Consider the following 22,720-nt stretch of genomic DNA (forward strand, 5'->3'; position numbering starts at 1 on the left):
TGAGTGCATTAACTTTTTCATCACATTTATTTAAGTGTCCCGGTCTCTGTGTCTTTTTCTAATTGGATATTATATATTTCTTATATTTTTTATCATTCAACAATCCTGTGACATTAAATCTTTCTCCCCAATTTCAATTTGCTGAACAGTCACATTCTACGAAACAAATTCTTTCAAATTACACTCCAGGAAGACAAATTCTGGGAGATACTGTTGCCTTAACTGTTCCTCAAAATAAACTCTCATGAAGTAATATTTATCAGATAACGTTAAAAAAAAATCTAGGGTTGTGTCTGTCATGAATTATATAATACTAGTTGAAAATACTAAATTCTGATGGGTACTTGTGGTGGTAGAATGGATCAACGTGAGGCGATCAATTAAAAATATCACGTGAATTGTGTCGCACTTGGTCTTTTTTCCTATAAACAGACTGGTGACGACAAGAAGAGATGTTTCACGCCCCAATTTGAGTGACTTGTACTTTTACTTTGTAATTGTTTCAAAACCAGTATCTCTTTGTTTGATTAGCACCCAATGAACGTCCAAGGACTGCTTGTGAACAGCACCAGGAGAGACTGCAAACAGAGTTGAGCTCGTATGGATCTCGGCCTCTTATTGGAATGTATATTCCTCAGTGTGACGAAGAAGGGAACTTCAGGCCTCTGCAATGCCATGGCAGTACAGGTCACTGCTGGTGTGTGGATGAAAGCGGACAGGAAATTCCTGGGACTAGGACACCACCTGGAACTGGTCAACCACATTGTGGGCTGCCAGGTCAGTCAGTATTTTAAATAAAGAAAAAACATTGTATTTATACCGCGCCTTTCACATCTGCAAGATGTCCAAAAGCACTTTACAGCCAGTGAAGTACTTTTGAAATGTGGTCACTGTTGTAATGTAGGAAACGTGACACCCAATGTGTTCACAGCAATAAGCAGCAGTGAGATCATGACCAGATAATCTGTTTGTGATGTTGGTTAAGGGATAAATATTGGTCAGGGCACTGAGGATAACCTCCCTGCTATTCTTCAAAATAGTGCCATGGGATCTTTTACGTCTCCCTGTGTGGGAAGTTTAATGTCTCATCTGAAAGACGGCACCTCTGACAGTGCAGCATTCCCTCCAGTTCTGCACTGGAGTGTCAGCCTAGATTTTGTACTCAAGTCTCTTGATTGGGGCTTGAATGTGCAACCCTCTGACTCAGAGGTGAGATTGCTACAACTGAACCATGGCTGACACCTAATTATAATGCAAAATGACCAGTGTAGCCGGAAAAATTCAGAGAAGCCAGTTACCACGAAATCAAATGAATTAGGAATCCATTATCTCTGTGATAGTTAAACTCATGTTACTATTGATTGATTGCTATCATATTGAGCAACTGTAACTATGACAGTGGGTTGAATTCGGGGTCGTATTTCAACCGACTGCTTCCATTGGATGGGTGGCAGGTGGAGTGCCCAATGGAAGCAGTCGGAGGTCTGAACCATTTTCATGGTTGGGCCTCATTAGCATTCCATCGGCAAGCTGCTCAACTTGCCAATCAGAGGGATATCCACGGAGCGCAGCTGGTGTAAGTAAGTTAAAGTGGGGGGGTGGCATTCCCAGGGAAGGGCAGGGGGTGGTTGATTTTTGGGGGAGCGAGGAGGAGCACCAATGCTCCCCCTGGTCCCACAAAATTGTTTTAAAACCTATTTTTCAACTTATTTGAGCAGGCCACAGTGACCCCTTTTAAGAACTGCTGGTTAGGCCATTCAACAGTAAATACCAATAGGCCTGAAAATCCGCAGGGGTGGGCATGCTATGGTGTAAGTGCTAGGATGCACCCAGTTCCAACCCTGCTGAAGTTGGTGGGATCCAGGGGGCCATGATGAGCAGACCATTTTTGGGTTGGGGGTGACTCTGCAACACCCCCCTAGGCAAAAAGACCAAAACTCCAAGGCCACTTGGAATATTTGAAAACAATTTTTCTCCCCCGATCTTCGGGGGTCCAGGCCAGAAACAGTTGGGCCCACTTCCGCCAGGTGTCGGGTTGGTGTGCTTGATCTGACCAGGCGTATGCCGGGTCCCCATTGAGGACCAGGGCCCGGCAACTCCCAACTTGAGGAGTCTCCACCCAGCCCTGCCCAACCTTTTATCAATGGCTATCGGGGGCACTTTAGACCATTCAGAAACTGATCCAAAAAAGGAGATATTTGGAGGAGTGACCAAAGGCTTGGTCAAAGAGGTGGGTTTTTATGAAGGAGGAGAGGGGGTGGAGAGGCAGAGGGGTCTAAGGAGTGAATTCTAGAGAGTGGGGCCGAGGCGACTGATGGCACATCTGCCAATGGTGGGGTAAAGAGAGAGGAGGATGCACAATTGGCTGGAGTCAGAGGAACAGAGCGTTTACAGGGGAATTATAGGGCTTGGGGAAGTTATGGAGATGGGAGGAGATGCAAAGGTCATGGAAAAGTTTTTAAAAAGTAAGCACAAGTACTGAATGTGCGTGGGGGCCCAGCATTTCCTGCAGAGCTTGAATCAGCAGCAGCAACATGCTCCACGTTGAATCCACCCACAGTTCCAGCTCCGAAATGCAGTTAGCCAGTAGCTGCAGCTGGACACACTTCCTGCACACACGGTCACCAGGGACACTGGTAGTGTCCATGACTTCCCACATAGTGCAGGAGGAGCATTTCACGGGTGCGAGCTCTGCTGGCATGACTTGCCTTAGATTTACACTGCGTTCACCTCTCGGGCTCTCTTCCCGTTCTCGGACTCTCCTTTTACACTGCGTTCACCTCTCGGGCTCTCTTCCCGCTCTCGGACTCTCCTTTAACACTGCGTTCACCTCTCGGACTCTCTTCCCGCTCTCGGACTCTCCTTTTACACTGCGTTCACCTCTCGGACTCTCTTCCCGCTCTCGGGCTCTCCTTTTACACTGCGCTCACCTCTCGGGCTCTCCCCTCGCTCTCGGGCTCTCCCCTTACACTGCGCTCACCTCTCGGGCTCTCCCCTCGCTCTCGGGCTCTCCCCTTACACTGCGCTCACCTCTCGGGCTCTCCTCCCGCTCTCGGGCTCTCCCCTTACACTGCGCTCACCTCTCGGGCTCTCCTCCCGCTCTCGGACTCTCCCTTTACACTGCGCTCACCTCTCGGGCTCTCCCCTCGCTCTCGGGCTCTCCCCTTACACTGCGCTCACCTCTCGGGCTCTCCCCTCGCTCTCGGGCTCTCCCCTTACACTGCGCTCACCTCTCGGGCTCTCCCCTCGCTCTCGGGCTCTCCCCTTACACTGCGCTCACCTCTCGGGCTCTCCCCTCGCTCTCGGACTCTCACGCACCCGTGATATGCTCCTCCTGCACTATGTGGGAAGTCATGGACACCACAAGTGTCCCTGGCGACCATGTGTGCAGGAAGTGTGTCCAGCTGCAGCTACTGGCTAACCGTATTTCGGAGCTGGAGCTGCGGGTGGATTCACTGTGGAGCATCCGTGATGCTGAGACTATCGTGGATAGCACGTTCAGTGAGGTGGTCACACCTCAGGTGAAGATTAAGCTGGCAGAAAGGAAATGGGTGACCGCCAGGCAGAGTAAAAGGACTAGGCAGGTAGAGCAGGAGTCCCCTGGGGCCAACTCCCTCAAACAGATATACCGCTTTGGATACTGTTGGAGGAGATGGCTTATCAGGGAAAAGCAGCAAGAGCCAAGTTCTTGGCACCACAGGTGGCTCTGCTGCACAGGAGGGGAGGAATAAGAGTGGCAGGGCTATAGTGATAGGGGATTCAATTGTAAGGGGAACAGATAGGCGTTTCTGCGGCTGCAAACGTGACTCCAGGATGGTATGTTGCCTCCCAAGGATGTCCTGGAGCGGCTGCAGGGCATTCTGGAGGGGGAGGGTGAACAGCCAGTAGTCGTGGTCCATATCCGTACCAACGACATCAGTAAAAAATAAAGGGATGAGGTCCTGCAAGGTGAATTTAAGGAGTTAGGAGATAAATTAAAAAGGAGGACCTCAAAGGTAGTGATCTCAGGATTACTACCAGTGCCAAGTGCTAGTGAGTATAGGAACAGGAGAATGGACCATATGAATGCATGGCTGCAGGGATGGTGTAGGAGGGAGGTATTTAGATTCCTGGGACATTGGGACCATTTCTGCGGAAGGTGGGACCTGTACAAGCGGGACGGGTTACACCCGAGCAGGACTGGGACCGATGTCCTCGCGGGGGTGTTGGCTAGAGTGGCAGAGGGATGGGAACCTGAGCAGTGAGACAGAGGAGGGGGAAACAAGGATAGAAACAAAAGACAGAAAGGGAAGAAGCAATAGTGGAAGGCAGAGAAAACAAGGGCAAAAAACATATAGGGCCATAGTGAAAAATAAGACGAAGATGACTGGCAATCTTAAAAAGACAAGTCTAAAGGCATTGTGTCTTAATGCGGGAGCATTCGCAATAAGCTAGATGAATTAACAGCGTAGACAGATATTAATGGTTATGATATAGTTGCGATTAAGGAGACATGGCTCCACGGTGACCAAGGATGGGAACTGAACATCCAGGGGTATTCAATATTTAGGAAGGACAGGCAAAAAGGGAAAGGAGGTGGGGTGTCATTGTCAGTAAAGGAGGAAATCAATGCAATAGTGAGGAAGGATATTGGCTCGGAAAATCATGATGTGGAATCTGTATGGGTGGAGCTAAGAAACACCAAGGGACAAAAACGCTGGTGGGGGTTGTCTATAGGCCCCCAAACAGTAGTGGAGATGTAGGGGAGGGCATTAAACAGGAAATTAGAGATGCATGCAAGAAGGGTACAACTATAATCATGGGTGACTTTAATATACATCTAGATTGGTCAAACCAAATTAGCAATAATACTGTGGGGGAGGAATTCCTTGAGTGTGTAAGTGATGGTTTTCTAGACCAATACGTTGAAAAGCCAGTTAGAGAACAGGCGATCCTAGACCGGGTATTGTGCAATGAGAAAGGATTAATTAACAATCTTGTTGTGCGGGGTCCCTTAGGGAAGAGCGACCATAACATGATAGAATTACTCATTAAGATGGAGAGTGAAGTCGTTGAATCTGAAACTAGGGTCCTGAATCTAAATAAAGGAAATTACGAAAGTATGAGGTGTGAGTTGGTTATGATAGATTGGGGAATTTTACTAAAAGGGATGACGGTGGATAGGCAATGGCTAATATTTAAAGAATGTGTGCAGGAATTACAACAATTATTCCTGTCTGGCGCAAAAATAAAACAGGAAAGGTGGCTCAACCGTGGCGTACAAAAGAAATTAGGGATAGTATTAGATCCAAAGAGGAGACATACAAAATTGCCAGAAAAAGCAGCAAGCCTGAGGATTGGGAGCAGTTCGGAATTCAGCAAAAGAGGACAAAGAGATTGATTTAAGAGGGGGAAAATACAGTATGAGAGTAAACTAGCAGGGAACGTAAAAACTGACTGTAAAAGCTTCCATAAATATGTCGAGAAAAAGATTAGTGAAGACAAATGTAGGTACCTTACAGTCAGAAATGGGGGAAATTATAATGGGGAACAAAGAAATGGCAGAACAATTAAACACATACTTTGGTTCTGTCTTCACAAAGGAGGATACAAATAACCTCCCAGAAATGTTAGGGAACCAAGGGTCTAGTGAGAGGGAGGAACTGAAGAAAACCAGTATGAATTTAAAAAAAATAGTGCTGACAAATCCCCAGGGCCTGGTAATCCACATCCCAGAGTACGAAAGGAAGTGGCCCTGGTAATAGTGGATGCATTGGTGATCATCTTCCAAAATTCTATAGACTCTGGAACAGTTCCTGCAGATTGGAGGGTGGCAAATGTAACCCCACTATTTAAAAAAGGAGGGAGAGAAAAAACAGGGAATTACAGACCAGTTAGCCTAACATCAGTAGTAGGGAAAATGCTAGAGTCTATTATAAAAGATGTTATAACAGAACACTTGGAAGGCATTAACGGGATTGGACAAAGTCAGCATGGGTTTATGAAAGGGAAATCATGCTTAACAAATCTACTGGAGTTTTTTGAGGATGTAACTAGTAGAATAGATAGGGGAGAACCAGTGGATGTGGTGTATTTGGATTTTAGAGTCATAGAGTTATACAGCATGGATAGAGGCCCTTCGGCCCATCGTGTCCGCGCCGGCCATCAGCCCTGTCTACTCTAATCCCATATTCCAGCATTTGGTCCGTAGCCTTGTATGCTATGGCATTTCAAGTGCTCATCCAAATGCTTCTTGAATGTTGTGAGGGTTCCTGCCTCCACAACCCTTTCAGGCAGTGAGTTCCAGACTCCAACCACCCTCTGGGTGAAAAAGTTATTTCTCAAATCCCCTCTAAACCTCCCGCCTTTTACCTTGAACCTATGTCCCCTTGTTATAGAACCCTCAACGAAGGGAAAAAGCTCCTTAGTATCCATCCTATCTGTGCCCCTCATAATTTTGTACACCTCAATCATGTCCCCCCTCAGCCTCCTCTGCTCCAAGGAAAACAAACCCAATCTTCCCAGTCTCTCTTCATAGCTGAAGCGCTCCAGCCCTGGTAACATCCTGGTGAATCTCCTCTGCACCCTCTCCAAAGCGATCACATCCTTCCTGTAGTGTGGCGACCAGAACTGCACACAGTACTCCAGCTGTGGCCTAACCAGTGTTTTATACAGCTCCATCATAACCTCCTTGCTCTTATATTCTATGCCTCGGCTAATAAAGGCAACTATCCCATATGCCTTCTTTACCACCTTATCTACCTGTTCCGACCGCCTTCAGGGATCTGTGAACTTGCACACCAAGATCCCTCTGACCCTCTGTCTTGCCTAGGGTCCTCCCATTCATTGTGTATTCCCTTGCCTTGTTAGTCCCTCCAAAGTGCATCACCTCGCACTTTTCCGGGTTAAATTCCATTTGCCACTGTTCCGCCCATCTGACCAACCCATCTATATCATCCTGCAGACTGAGGCTATCCTCCTCGCTATTTACCACCCTACCAATTTTTGTATCATCAGCGAACTTACTGATCATACCTTTTACATTCATATCCAAGTCATTAATGTAGACCACAAACAGCAAGGGACCCAGCACCGATCCCTGTGGTACCCCACTGGCCACAGGCTTCCAGTCACAAAAACAACCTTCGACCATCACCCTCTGCCTTCTGCCACTAAGCCAGTTTTGTATCCAAAGTGCCAAGGCACCCTGGATTCCATGGGCTCGTACCTTCTTGACCAGTCTCCTGTGGGGGACTTTATCGAAGGCCTTACTGAAATCCATGTATACCACATCCACTGCGTTACCCTCATCCACATGCCTAGTCACCCCCTCAAAAAATTCAATCAAATTAGTCAGACATGATCTTCCCTTGACAAAGCCATGTTGACTATCCCTGATTAATCCTTGCTTCTCCAAGTGGAGACTAATTTTGTCCTTCAGAATTTTTTCCAATAATTTTCCTATCACTGATGTTAGGCTCACTGGCCTGTAGTTCCCTGGTTTTTCCCTACTCCCCTTCTTGAATAATGGTATTACATTAGCGGTTCTCCAGTCCTCTGGCACATCCCCTGTGGCCAGAGAGGTTCTGAATATATGTGTCAGAGCCCCCGCTCTTGATAAAGTCCCACACAAGAGGTTAGTGTGCAAAATTAAAGCACATGGGATTGGGGGGAATATACTGGCATGGATTGAGAATTGGTTGAAAGACAGGAAACAGAGAGTAGGAATAAACGGGTCTTTTTCCGGGTGGCAGGCAGTGACTAGTGGGGTACCGCAGGGATCATTGCTTGGGCCCCAGCTATTCACAATATATATCATTGATTTGAATGAGGGAACTAAAAGTAACATTTCCAAGTTTGCAGACGACACAAAGCTGGGGTGGAATGTGAGCTGTGAAGAGGATGCAAAGAGGCTCCAATGTGATTTAGACAAGTTGGGTGAGTGGGCAAGAACATGGCAGATGCAGTATAACGTGTATAAATGTGAGGTCATCCACTTTGGTTGTAAAAACAGAAAGGCAGATTATTATCTGAATGGTGATAGATTGGGAAAAGGGGAGGTACAACGAGACCTGGGTGTCCTTGTACACCAGTCGCTGAAAGCGAGCATTCAGGTGCAGCAAGCAGTTAGGAAGGCGAATGGTATATTGGCCTTCATTGCAAGAGGATTTGAGTGCAAGAGCAGAGATGTCTTACTGCAGTTATTCAGGGCCTTGGTGAGACCACATCTGGAGTATTGTTTGCAGTTTTGGTCTCTTTTTTTATTCGTTCATGGGATGTGGGCATCGCTGGCGAGGCCGGCATTTATTGCCCATCGCTAATTGCCCTTGAGAAGGTGGTGGTGAGCCGCCTTCTTGAACCGCTGCAGTCCGTGTGGTGAAGGTTCTCTCACAGTGCTGTTAGGAAGGGAGTTCCAGGATTTTGACCCAGCGACGATGAAGGAACGGCGATATATTTCCAAGTCGGGATGGTGTGTGACTTGGAGGGGAACGTGCAGGTGGTGTTGGTCCCATGTGCCTGCTGCTCTTGTCCTTCTAGGTGGTAGAGGTCGTGGGTTTGGGGAGTGCTGTCGAAGAAGCCTTGGTGAGTTTCTGCAGTGCATCCTCTGGATGGTACACTGCAGCCACTGTGCGCCGGTGGTGAAGGGAGTGAATGTTTAGGGTGGTGGATGGGGTGCCAATCAAGCGGGCTGCTTTGTCCTGGATGGTGTTGAGCTTCTTGAGTGTTGTTGGAGCTGCACTCATGCTGTTGAATATCAAGGGGAGGTGGTTAGACTCTCTTTTGTTGGAGATAGTCATTGCCTGGCACTTGTCTGGCGCGAATGTTACTTGCCACTTATCAGCCCAAGCCTGGATGTTGTCCAGGTCTTGCTGCATGCGGGCTCAGACTGCTTCATTATTTGAGGGGTTGCGAATGGAACTGAACACTGTGCAATCATCAGCGAACAGCCCCATTTCTGACCTTATGATGAAGGCAAGGTCATCAGCGAACAGCCCCATTTCTGACCTTATGATGAAGGGAAGGTCATTGATGAAGCAGCTGAAGATGGTTGGGCGTAGGACACTGCCCTGAGGAACTCCTGCAGCAATGTCCTGGGGCTGAGATGATTGGCCTTCAACAACCACTACCATCTTCCTTTGTGCTCGGTATGACTCCAGCCACTGGAGAGTTTTCCCCCTGATTCCCATTGACTTCAATTTTACTAGGGCTCCTTGTTGCCACACTCTGTTAAATGCTGCCTTGATGTCAAGGGCAGTCACTCTCCCCTCACCTCTGGAATTCAGCTCTTTTGTCCATGTTTATCTGAGGAAGGATGTCCTTGCCATGGAGTGCAATGAAGGTTTACCAGACTGATTCCTGGGATGGCAGGACTGACGTATGAGGAGAGATTGGGTCGACTAGGCCTATATTCACTCGAGTTTAGAAGAATGAGAGGTGATCTCATCGAAACATACAAAATTCTAACAGGACTAGACAGACTAGATGCAGGGAGGATGTTCCCGATGGATGGGGATTCCATAACCAGGGGTCACAGTCTCAGGATACTGGGTATGCCTTTTGGAACCGAGATGAGGAGAAATTTCTTCACTCAGAGGGTGGTGAACCTGTGGAATTCTCTACCACAGAAGGCAGTGGAGGCCAAGTCATTAGATGTTTTCAAGAAGGAGATAGATATATTTCTTAATGCTAAAGGGATCAAGGGATATGGGGAAAAAGCGGGAACAGGGTACTGAGTTAGACGATCAGCCATAATCATTTTGAGTGGCGGAGCAGGCCCGAAGGGCCGAATGGCCTATTCTTGCTCCTATTTACTATGTTTCTATGTTTCAAAACAGGAGTGGCCCTGGGAGAGGAGCAGCCAGTAAAGGGGACTTTACTGTGGGTAAATAGTGAAAGATTGTTTCCACTGGCTGGCAAGTGAGGAACAAGGGGATGGAGATTGAGGATTCTCTGGAAGAACCGAAGGGGAAGGGAGAAGGAAAGTTTTTGAACTGATCATAGGATGCTTCACCACAGGTCGCTATTGAGGCAGAGACGAGAACATCATTTAAAAGGGAATGGAATAATTATTTGAGAAGGAGGAAGATAAAATGATCTGGGGGTATAAATTACTGGAGGGTGTCAGCATTGGCACAGGCACCAGGGGCCAAATGACTATAATTTCTATCATTCTATGAAAACTCTCCTTTATCGAGTCTGAGCCCAGAGAATGGTTTTGAAGTTTTGCTGCAGAGCTGAGTTTTTAACAATGTGCCATGTGAGAAGTGCCCGTCGGTTTTGATGTTTGAAGTACAAGTACAAATCAGCTCTGACTGAGGCTCCCAGTTCAGAGTTGTTAGCTTCACACAGAACCTGAGTCCAAACCAGAGTCCATGGAGAAAGGGAGAGTGATGGGGCCCATTAAACGTGGCATTGACTGGGTAGCCTGACCACACCATGTGCAGCGCAGGGTGATTCTGGCTGTAGTTACACGGTGAACTGAATATAAGAGGATTATAGGATTACTATTAGTTACAGGTAAGATTTTTTTTTTATTCGTTCAAGGGATGTGGGTGTCACTGGTAAGGCCAGCATTTATTGCCCATCCCTAATTGCCCTTGAGAAGGTGGTGGTGAGCTGCCTTCTTGAACCGCTGCAGTCCGTGTGGTGAAGGTTCTCCCACAGTGCTGTTAGGAAGGGAGTTCCAGGATTTTGACCCAGCAATGATGAAGGAACGGCGATATATTTCCAAGTCGGGATGGTGTGTGACTTGGAGGGGAACGTGCAGGTGGTGTTGTTCCCATGTGCCTGCTGCCCTTGTCCTTCTAGGTGGTAGAGGTCGCGGGTTTTGGAGGTGCTTTCGAAGAAGCCTTGGTGAGTTGCTGCAGTGCATCCTGTGGATGGTACACACTGTAGCCACAGTGCGCCGGTGGTGAAGGGAGTGAATGTTTAGGGTGGTGGATGGGGCACCAAACAAGCGGGCTGCTTTATCTTGGATGGTGTCGAGCTTCTTGAGTGTTGTTGGAGCTGCACTCATCCAGGCAAGTGGAGAGTATTCCATCACACGCCTGACTTGTACCTTGTAGATGGTGGAAAGGCTTTGGGGAGTCAGGAGGTGAGTCACTCGCTGCAGAATACCCAGCCTCTGACCTGCTCTTGTAGCCACAGTATTTGTGTCTGGTCCAGTTAAGTTTCTGGTCAATGGTGACTCCCAGGATGTTGATGGTGGGGGATTCGGCGATGGTAATGCTGTTGAACATCAAGGGGAGGTGGTTAGACTCTCTCTCGTTGGAGATGGTCATTGTCTGGCACGAATGTTACTTGCCACTTATGAGCCCAAGCCTGGATGTTGTCCAGGTCTTGCTGTATGCGGGCACGGATTGCTTCATTATCTGAGGGGTTGTGAATGGAACTGAACACTGGGCGTAGCACCTATTACTACTAGTTATGTACAGATTATCAGTGAATTATTGTATTACTGTTGGTTATGAAGGGAATCTGAGTGTTACCAGTATTAGTTATTGGTGCAATTTTAGTGAGTTACTATTAGTTACTGGTGGAATCAAAGTTCCTTCCATGGGGGAGGACCTCATATCGGTCACGTAATCAATCCTCCAGGAATACCTCCAACCAGAGTTGGCAACCCTATCTTACCCCCAGTTCACATTGGCACTTTTCTCCTTTTCCGCCCTGTTCATGCCAGCATTGTTCTCTCCATCCCAGTACATCGAGGCACTTTTCCCGCTCAGTTCATATCTTTCCTTCTGTGCATGTTGATACCATTTACCCCTTCCTCAGTTGATACTGGCACCTTTTTAACTCTCACCCTGCACCTTCAGTTCCCTCTCGAATTCTCACTTTCTACATTACAACAGTGACTACACTTCAAAAGCAAGGCTTCCTTTCTTTTCTGTTTCTTTCTGCTCCCTCTCTTGGACCTCCTCCTGCTCTGAGGAATGAAACACTGAGGTGGGCAGCAATTCTGAAGATAGTTGTGCAAGACTGGGAATCCCAATCTTACAAATTTATTACAAGAATTTCCACCTAGAGCTGCATTTCATCCATTAGAGCAGCACTATGGGGGAGCTGGGAATCCCCCAGGAAATTAAGACATATACATCAGTGCATACACTATGCTTGGCTACGCCCTGCACTTGGATACAAGGCTAGGTGAGTTGGAGTACTAAAGGGATTCATTTCTGTTCAGCTAAACCACCTTTTCCCATTCATGATTATTTCTCTGTTACATACTGACTTTTCTATATACTTACAATTATTAGGTCTGGATCTGTGATGTAGTATGCGGAGTAGGAATGTGCTCAATTCACCTCTGTGATCTGAATTTGAAGCACACGAGGACTGAAGGAATGAAAGGTTGCTTTCTCTCCCTGGGAGCTGTAAGAGTTCTAAATATGAGTTTGGGCCATCTCAACTAGTTCTCAGTAGGCATGAATCCACAGCCATTAACTGGCACTAAATGGTAATGGTAGAGAGGCCATAAGATTGACATATGGGATGTAGCCAATTTACCCTGGTGCAGTAGGTGGTTCTGTTCAGAGGTAGGTTTAAGATATTAGGGCCAAATAGAGGGAGCTTATCAAAAGAGAAGATGATGACTGATGTGTTTTCTCTGATGCGCACAAATATAATTTTCCTAGCTATTGTATAACATTGGTTCCCCCATGCCCTTTCATATTTTAAATGAACTTATTGACTGAGCACCACTTGGAACTTGCATTACTTTGATGTAAAATTGTAACAACAGTGATAGAGAAAAGTAACAGCAGAGCATTGAAGGAGAGACCATTTAAAGAGACCGCAGTTGAAATTGATATGTGAATGTATCCATACCATGCTCATACAGGCTTTACCATGGACAAAAATGTTGCATTGAAGTAATTAGTGGAAAGGAAAGATACCGAACATAATACTAAATGTTAGAATGTTGCCCTTTATATTTTTATCTGTGATAGTTTGAAATCTGGCTTCTTTCTTTTCAATTGACTAGCACCAACAGAACGTCCAAAAACTGCTTGTGTGGAGCAGCGAGATCAACTACAAGCAGAGCTCAATCTGCATAGAGCTCGACCTCCTCTCGGAATGTATATTCCTCAGTGTGATGCAGAAGGGAATTTCAGGTCTCTGCAGTGCCACGGCAATACAGGCCACTGCTGGTGTGTGGATGAATGGGGACGGGAAATTCCTGGAACCAGGACACTCCCTGGAAACGATCAGCCACAGTGTGGGCTGCCAGGTCAGTCAATACACAGTTTTATTTTGGAAAGTACTATAATGATTCCTGTCTGGGAGTACATAATCATTTTCATGCTAACTCCACTGCTGCTTCGTGTAATTTGGCATCAAAGGGAATCCAATGGTTTGGAACGAGTAATCTTTAGAACTCTAAGCTTTAGAATTCCATCAAAACAACAGAATCTAGCTTGTTGAATACTAGATTGGTTCATAGCAGCGCTGACAAAAGTAACACTACAAACTTGAATATGTGAATAAAGTTGTCCCTGAAGTTAGCTGGATTTTCCAATACATATTTCCGTAGTATTTTCAAAGGGATATATAGTTTTCATGAGCCTTACATTAATTGGTGGTGAGCATTCAGATTTCACCAAATGGTTGTACAGTCTACTGCTGAAAATTTAAGCAATGTAAATAACACAGCAAAGTGGGAATTTAGAGCTAAAAAATTAAATCAGATAATTTGAATTAAGCGACTTTGAATTAAGAGTAGTCTGTACTGAGTTTACAGAATAAAGTGAGAATGCTCTTAATGTTTGAACCATTCTTAGAAGAAAAAGGTCTCTCAGAACCTTTATTCCTGAATATTTTTAATGTACCATCCTTAATGATCTGAAGCTCACAGACGTTTCTCATGATTCCTTTACCTTGTCAAAAGAGTGCATCACATCTCCCCATCATGTGACTTCACCTTCCTACACCATACATAAAATGTAAATAACTGGGGGAGATTTTCTACTTGGGGACCAAATGGGCCTTATTAGCATTTCTCCAGTGAGCTATGGACGTCAAATGGGCATTCTGAGGCGGAAAATTGGCCGGCTGTAATACCGCAGCCAGCTGACAGGTAAGGCCTGTTAGGGGAGAGTGCATGCTGGGGAGGGGGGAGGGGGGAGGCGGAGGAACAAGAACAGACCACAGCGGGCCGGAAGTGGGGCCAGGAGGAGCACTCTTTAAAATCTTTTTTTTTTAAATGTCTCTTCCGTGAGAGGCCTCTCTTTAAGGACCGCTGGTTAGGTTTCTTAAAACCTGGAGAAAGTGGGACTGACATGCACATTCATGCTCTGCCTATTTTTCCACAAATTTCAATCAGGGCCCTGCAACAGGCATTGGACCCCGATTTGCATATTTTAAACAGTGTGCTTTGGACTGGAATACTGGGCACATGGCGCACAAGTTACCCACCAGATTTTCAGCTTAGATCGATGAGATGAAAGTCTCCTCTTTCTACCCACAATAAGGGTCATAATTGGCGGCTGGCAGTTGAAAATTCCCCCATTATTTTAGTGTATTGAATACTGTCATTATAAACACATTCAGTGATACACACACTTCTTTGTTCCTATCCCTATACCAATGCTTTGGAAGAAATAAGCTGATTCACTGTGTGAACAGTTAATTAAGCAGGTACTCAGTGTAATGTCTCTGAATTAGACAAAGGTCCAGGTTATACAATGAAAGAAAGCTCTCCTTTCACTACTGGCAACTGGGTTCAAATGCAACCCAGATCAATAAGCTGAAAGTCTCCACATTCTGTCCACAATAAGGGCTATAATAGAAATGGGTTTGGAAATTTGATCACTTTCTTGTGGGCATGAGTCTATCACTCAACGCTGATCAGCATTAAACTGGCAATATCACACAAAGGCCAAGAGATTCCATATTAAAAGAAAATATTATGGAGGCTTGGGTTTTAAGACATGTTGATCAGAGGAAAGCAAGACTTAATCTTCGTCTGTCCCTTGCTACACCTAACCTAGGACTGCTCAATGCTGACGCTGGGTGCCCAAATTTAAAAGTATACTATTTTTCTGGGGTGGATTAACGCACTGGTCTATAGGGCCTGAGACCAGGGGCCACGGCCAAACTCACCATGACAGGGCATGAAAAAATATTGGCAAATAAACTCATGGAAAACCCAAGATGTTTTATAAATACATTAAGAACAAGAGGATATCTAAGGAAAGATAGGGCCTATTAGAGACCAAAAAGATAACCTATGTGCGGAGGCGGAAGATGTGGTATGGTTCTTAATGAATACTTTGCATCTGTCTTCACAGAAGAGAGGGACGATGCAGACATTGTAGTTGAGGAGGAGGAGTGTGAAATATTGGATGGGATAAACTTAGTGAGAGAGGAAGTATTAAAGGGATTACCATCTTGGAAAGTAGATAAATCACCAGGCCCGGATGAAATGTATCCCAGGCTGTTAAAAGAAATAAGGGAGGTTCTGACCATCATTTTCCAATCCTGACCGGATACAAGCGTGGTGCCGGAGGATTGGAGGACTGCTAACATTGTACCATTGTTTAAAAAGGGAGCGAGGGATAGACCAGTAATTACAGGCCTGTCAGTCTAACCTCGGTGGTGGGCAAATTATTGGAATCAATTCTGAGAGTCAGGATAAACTGTCACTTAGAAAGGCACGGAGTAATCAAGGACAGTCAGCATGGATTTGTTAAGGGACAGTCATGTCTGACTAACTTGATTGAATTTTTTGAGGAGGTAACAATGAGAGTAGTCCGTTTGATGTATTTTACAAGAATTTTCGCAAGGCTTTTAACAAGGTCCCACATGGCAGACTGGTCAAAAAAGTACAGCCCATGGGATCCAATGGAGAGTGGCAAGTTGGATCCAAAGTTGGCTCAGTGCAAGGAAGCAAAGGGTAATGGTCGACGGGAGTTTTTTTGTGACTGGAGGGCTGTTTCCAATGGGGTTCCGCAGTACTAGGTCCCTTGCTTTTTGAGATATATATTAATGATTTGGACTTAAATGTAGAGGGCATGATTAAGAAGTTTGCAGATGATACAAAAATTGGCCGTGTGGTTGATAGTGAGGAGGAAAGCTGTAGACTGCAGAAAGATATCAATGGACTGGTCAGGTGGGCAAATGGAATACAATCTGGAGAAATGTGAGGTAATGCATTTGGGGGAGAGCAAATGAGGCAAAGGAGTACACAATAAATGGGAGGATACTGAAAAGTGTAGAGGCAGTGAGGGACCTTGGAGTGCATGTCCACAGATCCCTGAAGGTACCAGGACAAGCTACTAGCTAGGTAGATAAGGTGGTTAAGAAGGCATATGGAATACTTTATTAGCTGAGGCATAGAATATAAGAGGAGGGAGATTATGCTGGAACTGTATAAAACATTGGTTAGGCCACAGCTTGAGAACTGTGTACAGTTCTGGACACAACATTACAGGAAAGATGTGATTGCACTAGAGAGGGTACAGAGGAGATTTACGAGGATGTTGCCAGGACTGGAGAATTTTAGCTATGAGGAAAGATTGGATAGGCTGGGGTTGTTCTCTTTGGAACAGAGGAGGCTGAGGGGTGATTTAATTGAGGTGTGCAAAATTATGAGGGGCCTCGATAGAGTGGATAGGAAGGACCTATTTCCCATAGCAGAGGTCAATAACCAGGCGGCATAGATTTAAAGTGATTGGTAGAAGGATTAGCGGGGAGCTGAGGAAAAATGTTTTCACCCAAAGGGTGGTGGGGGTCTGGAACTCACTGCCTGAAAGGGTGGTAGAGGCAGAAACCCTCAACTCATTTAAAAGTATCTGGATGTGCACCTGAAGTGCTGTGACCTAAAAGGCTAGGGACCAAGTGCTGGAAAGTGTAATTATGCTGGGTGGCTCATTTTCGGCCGGCGCAGATACGTTGGGCTGAATGGCCTCCTTCTGTGCCGTAAATTTTCTGATAACACAGAATAACTGCATACAACTTCTGGATGCTGGGTCAACTTCATTAAAGTGTACTATGTTGCGATACGATTTGCTTTATTACTAATGCAGTATGTAAACATTCCAGGAGCCTATCTCTCCGTGCGTAGAAACATAGAAAATAGGAGCAAGAGCAGGTCATTCGGCCCTTCGGGCCTGCTCCAACATTCAAAATGATCATGGCTGATGGTCTAACTCAGTACCCTGTTTCCGCTTTTTCCCCATATCCCTTTAGCATTAAGAAATATATCCATCTCCTTCTTGAATACATCGAATGACTTGGCCTCCACTGCCTTCTGTGGTAGAGAATTCCACAGGTTCACCACCCTCTGAGTGAAGAAATTTCTACTCACCTCTGTTCTAAATGGCATACGCTGTATCCTGAGACTGTGACCCCTGGTTCTGGACTCCCCAGCCATCGGGAACATCCTCCCTGCATCTAGTCAGTCTAGTCCTGTTAGAATTTTGTATGTTTTGATGAGATCACCGCTCATTCTTCTAAACTCTAGTGAATATAGGCCTAGTCGACCCAATCTCTCCTCATACTTAAGTCCTGCCATCCCAGGAATCAGTCTGGTAAACCTTCGTTGCACTCCCTCCATGGCAAGGACATCCTTCCTCAGATAAGAGAACCAAAACTGCACACAATACTCTAGATGTGGTCTCACCAAGGCCCTGTATAACTGCAGTAAGACATCCCTGCTCCTGTACTCAAATCCTCTTGCAATGAAGGCCAACATACCATTCGCCTTCCTAACTGCATGCTGCACCTGAATGCTCGCTTTCAACGACTGGTGTACAAGGGCACCCAGGTCTCGTTGCACCTCCCCTTTTCCCAATCTATCACCATTCAGATAATAATCTGCCTTTCTGTTTTTACAACCAAAGTGGATAACCTCACATTTATCCACATTATACTGCATCTGCCATGTTCTTGCCCACTCACCCAACTTGTCTAAATCACATTGGAGCCTCTTTGCATCCTCCTCACAGCTCACATTCCACCCCAGCTTTGTGTCATCTGCAAACTTGGAAATGTTACATTTAGTTCCCTCATTCAAATCATTGATATATATTGTGAATAGCTGGGGCCCAAGCACTGATCCCTGCGGTGCCCCACTAGTCACTGCCTGCCACCCGGAAAAAGACCCGTTTATTCCTACTCTGTTTACTTTGTCTGTCAACTAATTCTCAATCCATGCCAGTATATTCCCCCCAATCCCATGTGCTTTAATTTTGCATGCTAACCTCTTGTGTGGGACCTTATCAAAAGCCTTCTGAAAATCCAAATACACCACATCCACTGGTTCTCCCCTATCTATTCGACTAGTTACATCCTCAAAAAAACTCCAGTAGATTTGTTAAGCATGATTTCCTTTTCATTTACCCATGCTGACTTTGTCCAATCCCATTAATGCCCTCCAAGTGTTCTGTTATCACACAGGAACATAGGAACAGGAGTAGGCCATTCAGCCTCTCGTGCCTGCTCCGCCATTTGATCTGTGATCTAACTCCATATACCTGCCTTTGGTTGCCAAAAAGCTATCTATCTCAGATTTAAATTTAGCAATTGAGCTAGTATCAATTGCCATTTGCGGAAGAGAGTTCCAAACTTCTACAACCCTTTGTGTGTAGAAATGTTTTCTAATCTCGCTCCTGAAAGGTCTGGCTCTAATTTTTAGACTGTGCCCCCTACTCCTAAAATCCCCAACCAGCGGAAATAGTTTCTCTCTATCCACCCTATCGGTTCCCCTTAATATCTTATAAACTTCGATCAGATCACCCCTTAACCTTCGAAACTCCAGAGAATCCAACCCCAATTTGTGTAATCTCTGCTCGTAACTTAACCCTTGAAGTCCGGGTATCATTCTAGTAAACCTACGCTGCACTCCCTCCAAGGCCAATATGTCCTTCCGAAGGTACGGTGCCCAGAACTGCTCACAGTACTCCAGGTGCGGTCTAACCAGGGTTTTGTATAGCTGCAGCATAACTTCTGCCCCCTTGTACTCCCGTCCTCTAGATATAAAGGCCAACATTCCATTTGCATTCTTGATTATTTTCTGCACCTGTTCATGACACTTCAATGATTTATGTACCAGAATCCCTTAGTCCCTTTGGACATCCACTGTTTTTAACTTTTTACCATTTAGAAAGTACCCTGTTCTATCCTTTTTTGATCCAAAGTGGATGACCTCACATTTGTCTACATTGAATTCCATTTGCCACAGTTTTGCCCATTCACATAATCTATCAATATCCCTTTGTAATTTTATGTTTTTATCTACACTGCTTACAATGCCACCAATCTTTGTGTCATCGGCAAACTTAGATATGAGACTTTCTATGCCTTCATCTAAGTCGTTAATAAATATTGTGAATAATTGAGGCCCCAAGACAGATCCCTGCGGGACTCCACTAGTCACATCCTGCCAATGTGAATACTTACCCATTATCCCTACTCTCTGTCGCCTTTCGCTCAGCCAACTTCCTAACCAAGTCCGTACTTTTCCCTCGATTCCATGGGCTTCTATCTTAGCTAACAGTCTCTTATGTGGGACCTTATCAAATGCCTTCTGGAAGTCCATATAAATAACATCCATTGACATTCCCCTGTCCACTACTTTAGTCACCCCTCCAAAAAATTCAATCAGGTTTGTCAGGCACGACCTACCTTTCACAAATCCATGCTGGCTCTCTCTGATTAACTGAAAATTCTCGGTGTTCAGTCACCCTATCCTTAATTATAGACTCCAGCATTTTCCCCACAACAGATGTTAGGCTAACTGGTCTATAATTCCCCGGTTTCCCTCTCTCTCCTTTCTTAAAAAGCGGAGTGACATGTGCAATTTTCCAATCTAGAGGGACAGTTCCTGAATCTGGAGAACTTTGAAAGATTATAGTTAGGGCATCCGCAATGTGCTCACCTACTTCCTTTAAAACCCTGCGATGGAAACCATCTGGTCCTGGGGATTTGTCACTCTTTAGTGCTATTATTTTCTTCATTACTGTTGCTTTACTTATGTTAATTTTATCGAGTCCCTGTCCCCGATTCAATATAAGTTTTCTTGGGATTTCCGGCATGCTATCCTCTTTTTCGACTGTAAATACTGACGCAAAGTAATTGTTCAACATGTCCGCCATTTCCCCATTGTCAATGACACTATCCCCACTTTCAGTTTTTAAGGGGCCAACACTGCTCCTGACCACCCTCTTTTTCCTAATATAACTATAAAAGTTCTTTGTATTGGTTTTGATATCCCTTGCGAGTTTCTTTTCATACTCTCTTTTTGTAGCTCTTACTATCTGTTTTGTGACCCTTTGTTGCTCTTTGTATCTTTCCCATTCGCCAGGATCTGTGTCATTTTTTGCCCTTTTGTATGCCCTTTCCTTATGTTTTATACTGTCCCTTATCTCTTTAGCTGTCCATGGCTGTTTTTTTTGGCAAGTAGAGTTCTTGCCCCTCAGGGGTATAAACCGATTCTGTATCACGTAAAATGTTTCTTTAAACATTTCCCACTGATCATCAGTCATTTTACCCATTAACAGATCTGCCCAGTTTACTGTGGACAGTCTCTGTCTCATCCCATTGAAGTCGGCCTTGCCCAAGTCTAGAATCTTAGCAGCTGATTCACTTTTTTCCCCAAGTGTTCTGTTATCACATCCTTTATAATAGACTCTAGCATTTTCCCCACTACTCATTTTTAGGCTAACTGGTCTGTAATTCCCTGTTTTTTCTCTCCCTCCTTTTTTAAATAGTGGGGTTACATTTGCCACCCTCTAATCTGTAGGAACTGTTCCAGAGTCTATAGAATTTTAGAAGATGATCACCAATGCATCCACTATTTCCAGGACCACTTCCTTTAGTATTCTGGGATGTAGATTATCAGGCCCTGGGGATTTGTCAGCCTCTAGCTCCATTAATTTTCCCAGCACTTTTTTTTACTCATACTGGTTTCCTTCAGTTCCTCCCTCTCACTGGACCCTTGATTCCCTAATATTTCTGGGAGGTTTTTTGTGTCGTCCTTTGTGAAGACAGAACCAAAGTATGTGTTTAATTGTTCTGCCATTTCTTTGTTCCCCATTATAATTTCCCCCATTTCTGACTGGAAGGGACCTACATTTATCTTCATTAATCTTTTTCTCTTGACATACTTATAGAAGCTTTTACAGTCAGTTTTTATGTTCCCTGCTAGTTTACTCTCATACTCAATTTTTCCCCTCTTAATCAATCTCTTTGTCCTCCTTTGCTGAATTCTGAACTGCTCCCAATCCTCAGGCTTGCTGCTTTTTCTGGCAATTTTGTATGTCTCCTCTTTGCATCTAATACTATCCCTAATTTCTTTTGTACGCCACGGTTGAGCCACTTTTCCTGTTTTATTTTTGCGCCAGACAGGAATAATTGTTGTAATTCCTGCACACATTCTTTAAATATTAGCCATTGCCTATCCACCGTCATCCCTTTTAGTAAAATTCCCCAATCTATCATAACCAACTCATACCTCATACTTTCGTAATTTCCTTTATTTAGATTCAGGACCCGAGTTTCGGATTCAACTACTTCACTCTCCATCTTAATGAGGAATTCTATCATGTTATGGTCGCTCTTCCCTAAGGGACCCCGCACAACAAGATTGTTAATTAATCCTTTCTCATTGCAATATACCCAGTCTAGGATCGCCTGTTCTCTCGTTGTTCCTCAACGTATTGGTCCAGAAAACCATCACGAACACACTCCAGGAATTCCTTCCCCACAGTATTACTGCTAATTTGGTTTGACCAATCTATATGTATATTAAAGTCACCCATGATTATAGTTGTACCCTTCTTGCATGCATCTCTAATTTCCTGTTTAATGCCCTCCCCTACATCTCCACTACTGTTTGGGGGCCCATAGACAACCCCCACCAGCGTTTTCTGCCCCTTAGCTCCACCCATACAGATTCCACAAGATTTTCTGAGCCAATATCCTTCCTCACTATTGCATTGATTTCCTCCTTTACTGACAGCGCTACCCCACCTCCTTTCCCTTTTTGCCTGTCCTTCCTAAATATTGAATACCCCTGGATGATCAGTTCCCATCCTTGATCACCCTGCAGCCATGGCTTCATAATCGCAGCTATATCATACCCGTTACTATCTATCTACGTTGTTAATTCATCTACCTTATTGCGAATGCTCCGCGCATTTAGACACAATGTCTTTAGACTTGTCTTTTTAAGATTGCTAGTCATCTTAATTTTATTTTGCACTTTACTACTCATTTCATTTTGAATTTTACTACTCATTTGTGTTTTAATGGATCGGGGTGGGGGGTTTCTGCACGGGGGAGTGGAAGGCTCTCTAATGTTCTTGATGCCCAGTTTACGAAGAATTCTTAATCCAGCTTTGACCATCCCCCAACATAACTGTTACAAATTTCAGGTCTTTCCTCGATATTATATTGAGTTCAGTGTCACTGGACAGTCCCATCAGCAGACCCGGTGACCCTACAATCTTGAGAGTACCTTTCTGGTTACATGATTGTGTGATTTGGAAGCTGTAACAATAAGATCCCTCATGGTGTGTACTGGATACTGTGATCTCGCACATGCTCCATGTTCATTTCTTCTATCTTCAAGGCAGATTGATAAGCATTCTAGTGAGATAAAATCAATTGTAAACCAACAAACTTGTTTATTTTACATGAAATGCATGACTGAACAGACTCTTTAACCTTGAAACCTTGAGAAAAGGTAAAAGAGAGAACAGCCTTAATACAGCTAAATAAGATACTAAGTAAACTG

The 22,720-nt window shown here is 44.9% G+C and overlaps 1 protein-coding gene across 1 annotated transcript in view; it reads left to right on the forward strand.

Moving 5' to 3' along the window:
- nid2a (nidogen 2a (osteonidogen)) overlaps positions 1-22,720 on the forward strand; it is a 102,817-nt gene that overhangs the window by 64,526 nt on the left and 15,571 nt on the right. Inside the window, exons 20-21 of the mRNA XM_067991629.1 lie at positions 532-777; positions 12,968-13,213. Of these exons, the coding sequence (XP_067847730.1) occupies positions 532-777; positions 12,968-13,213 (492 nt within the window). The remainder of the gene's footprint in view (positions 1-531; positions 778-12,967; positions 13,214-22,720) is intronic.

The sequence above is a fragment of the Heptranchias perlo genome, chromosome 10, assembly GCF_035084215.1.
Source record: "Heptranchias perlo isolate sHepPer1 chromosome 10, sHepPer1.hap1, whole genome shotgun sequence".
In the NCBI taxonomy this organism is placed as follows: Eukaryota; Metazoa; Chordata; class Chondrichthyes; order Hexanchiformes; family Hexanchidae; genus Heptranchias; species Heptranchias perlo.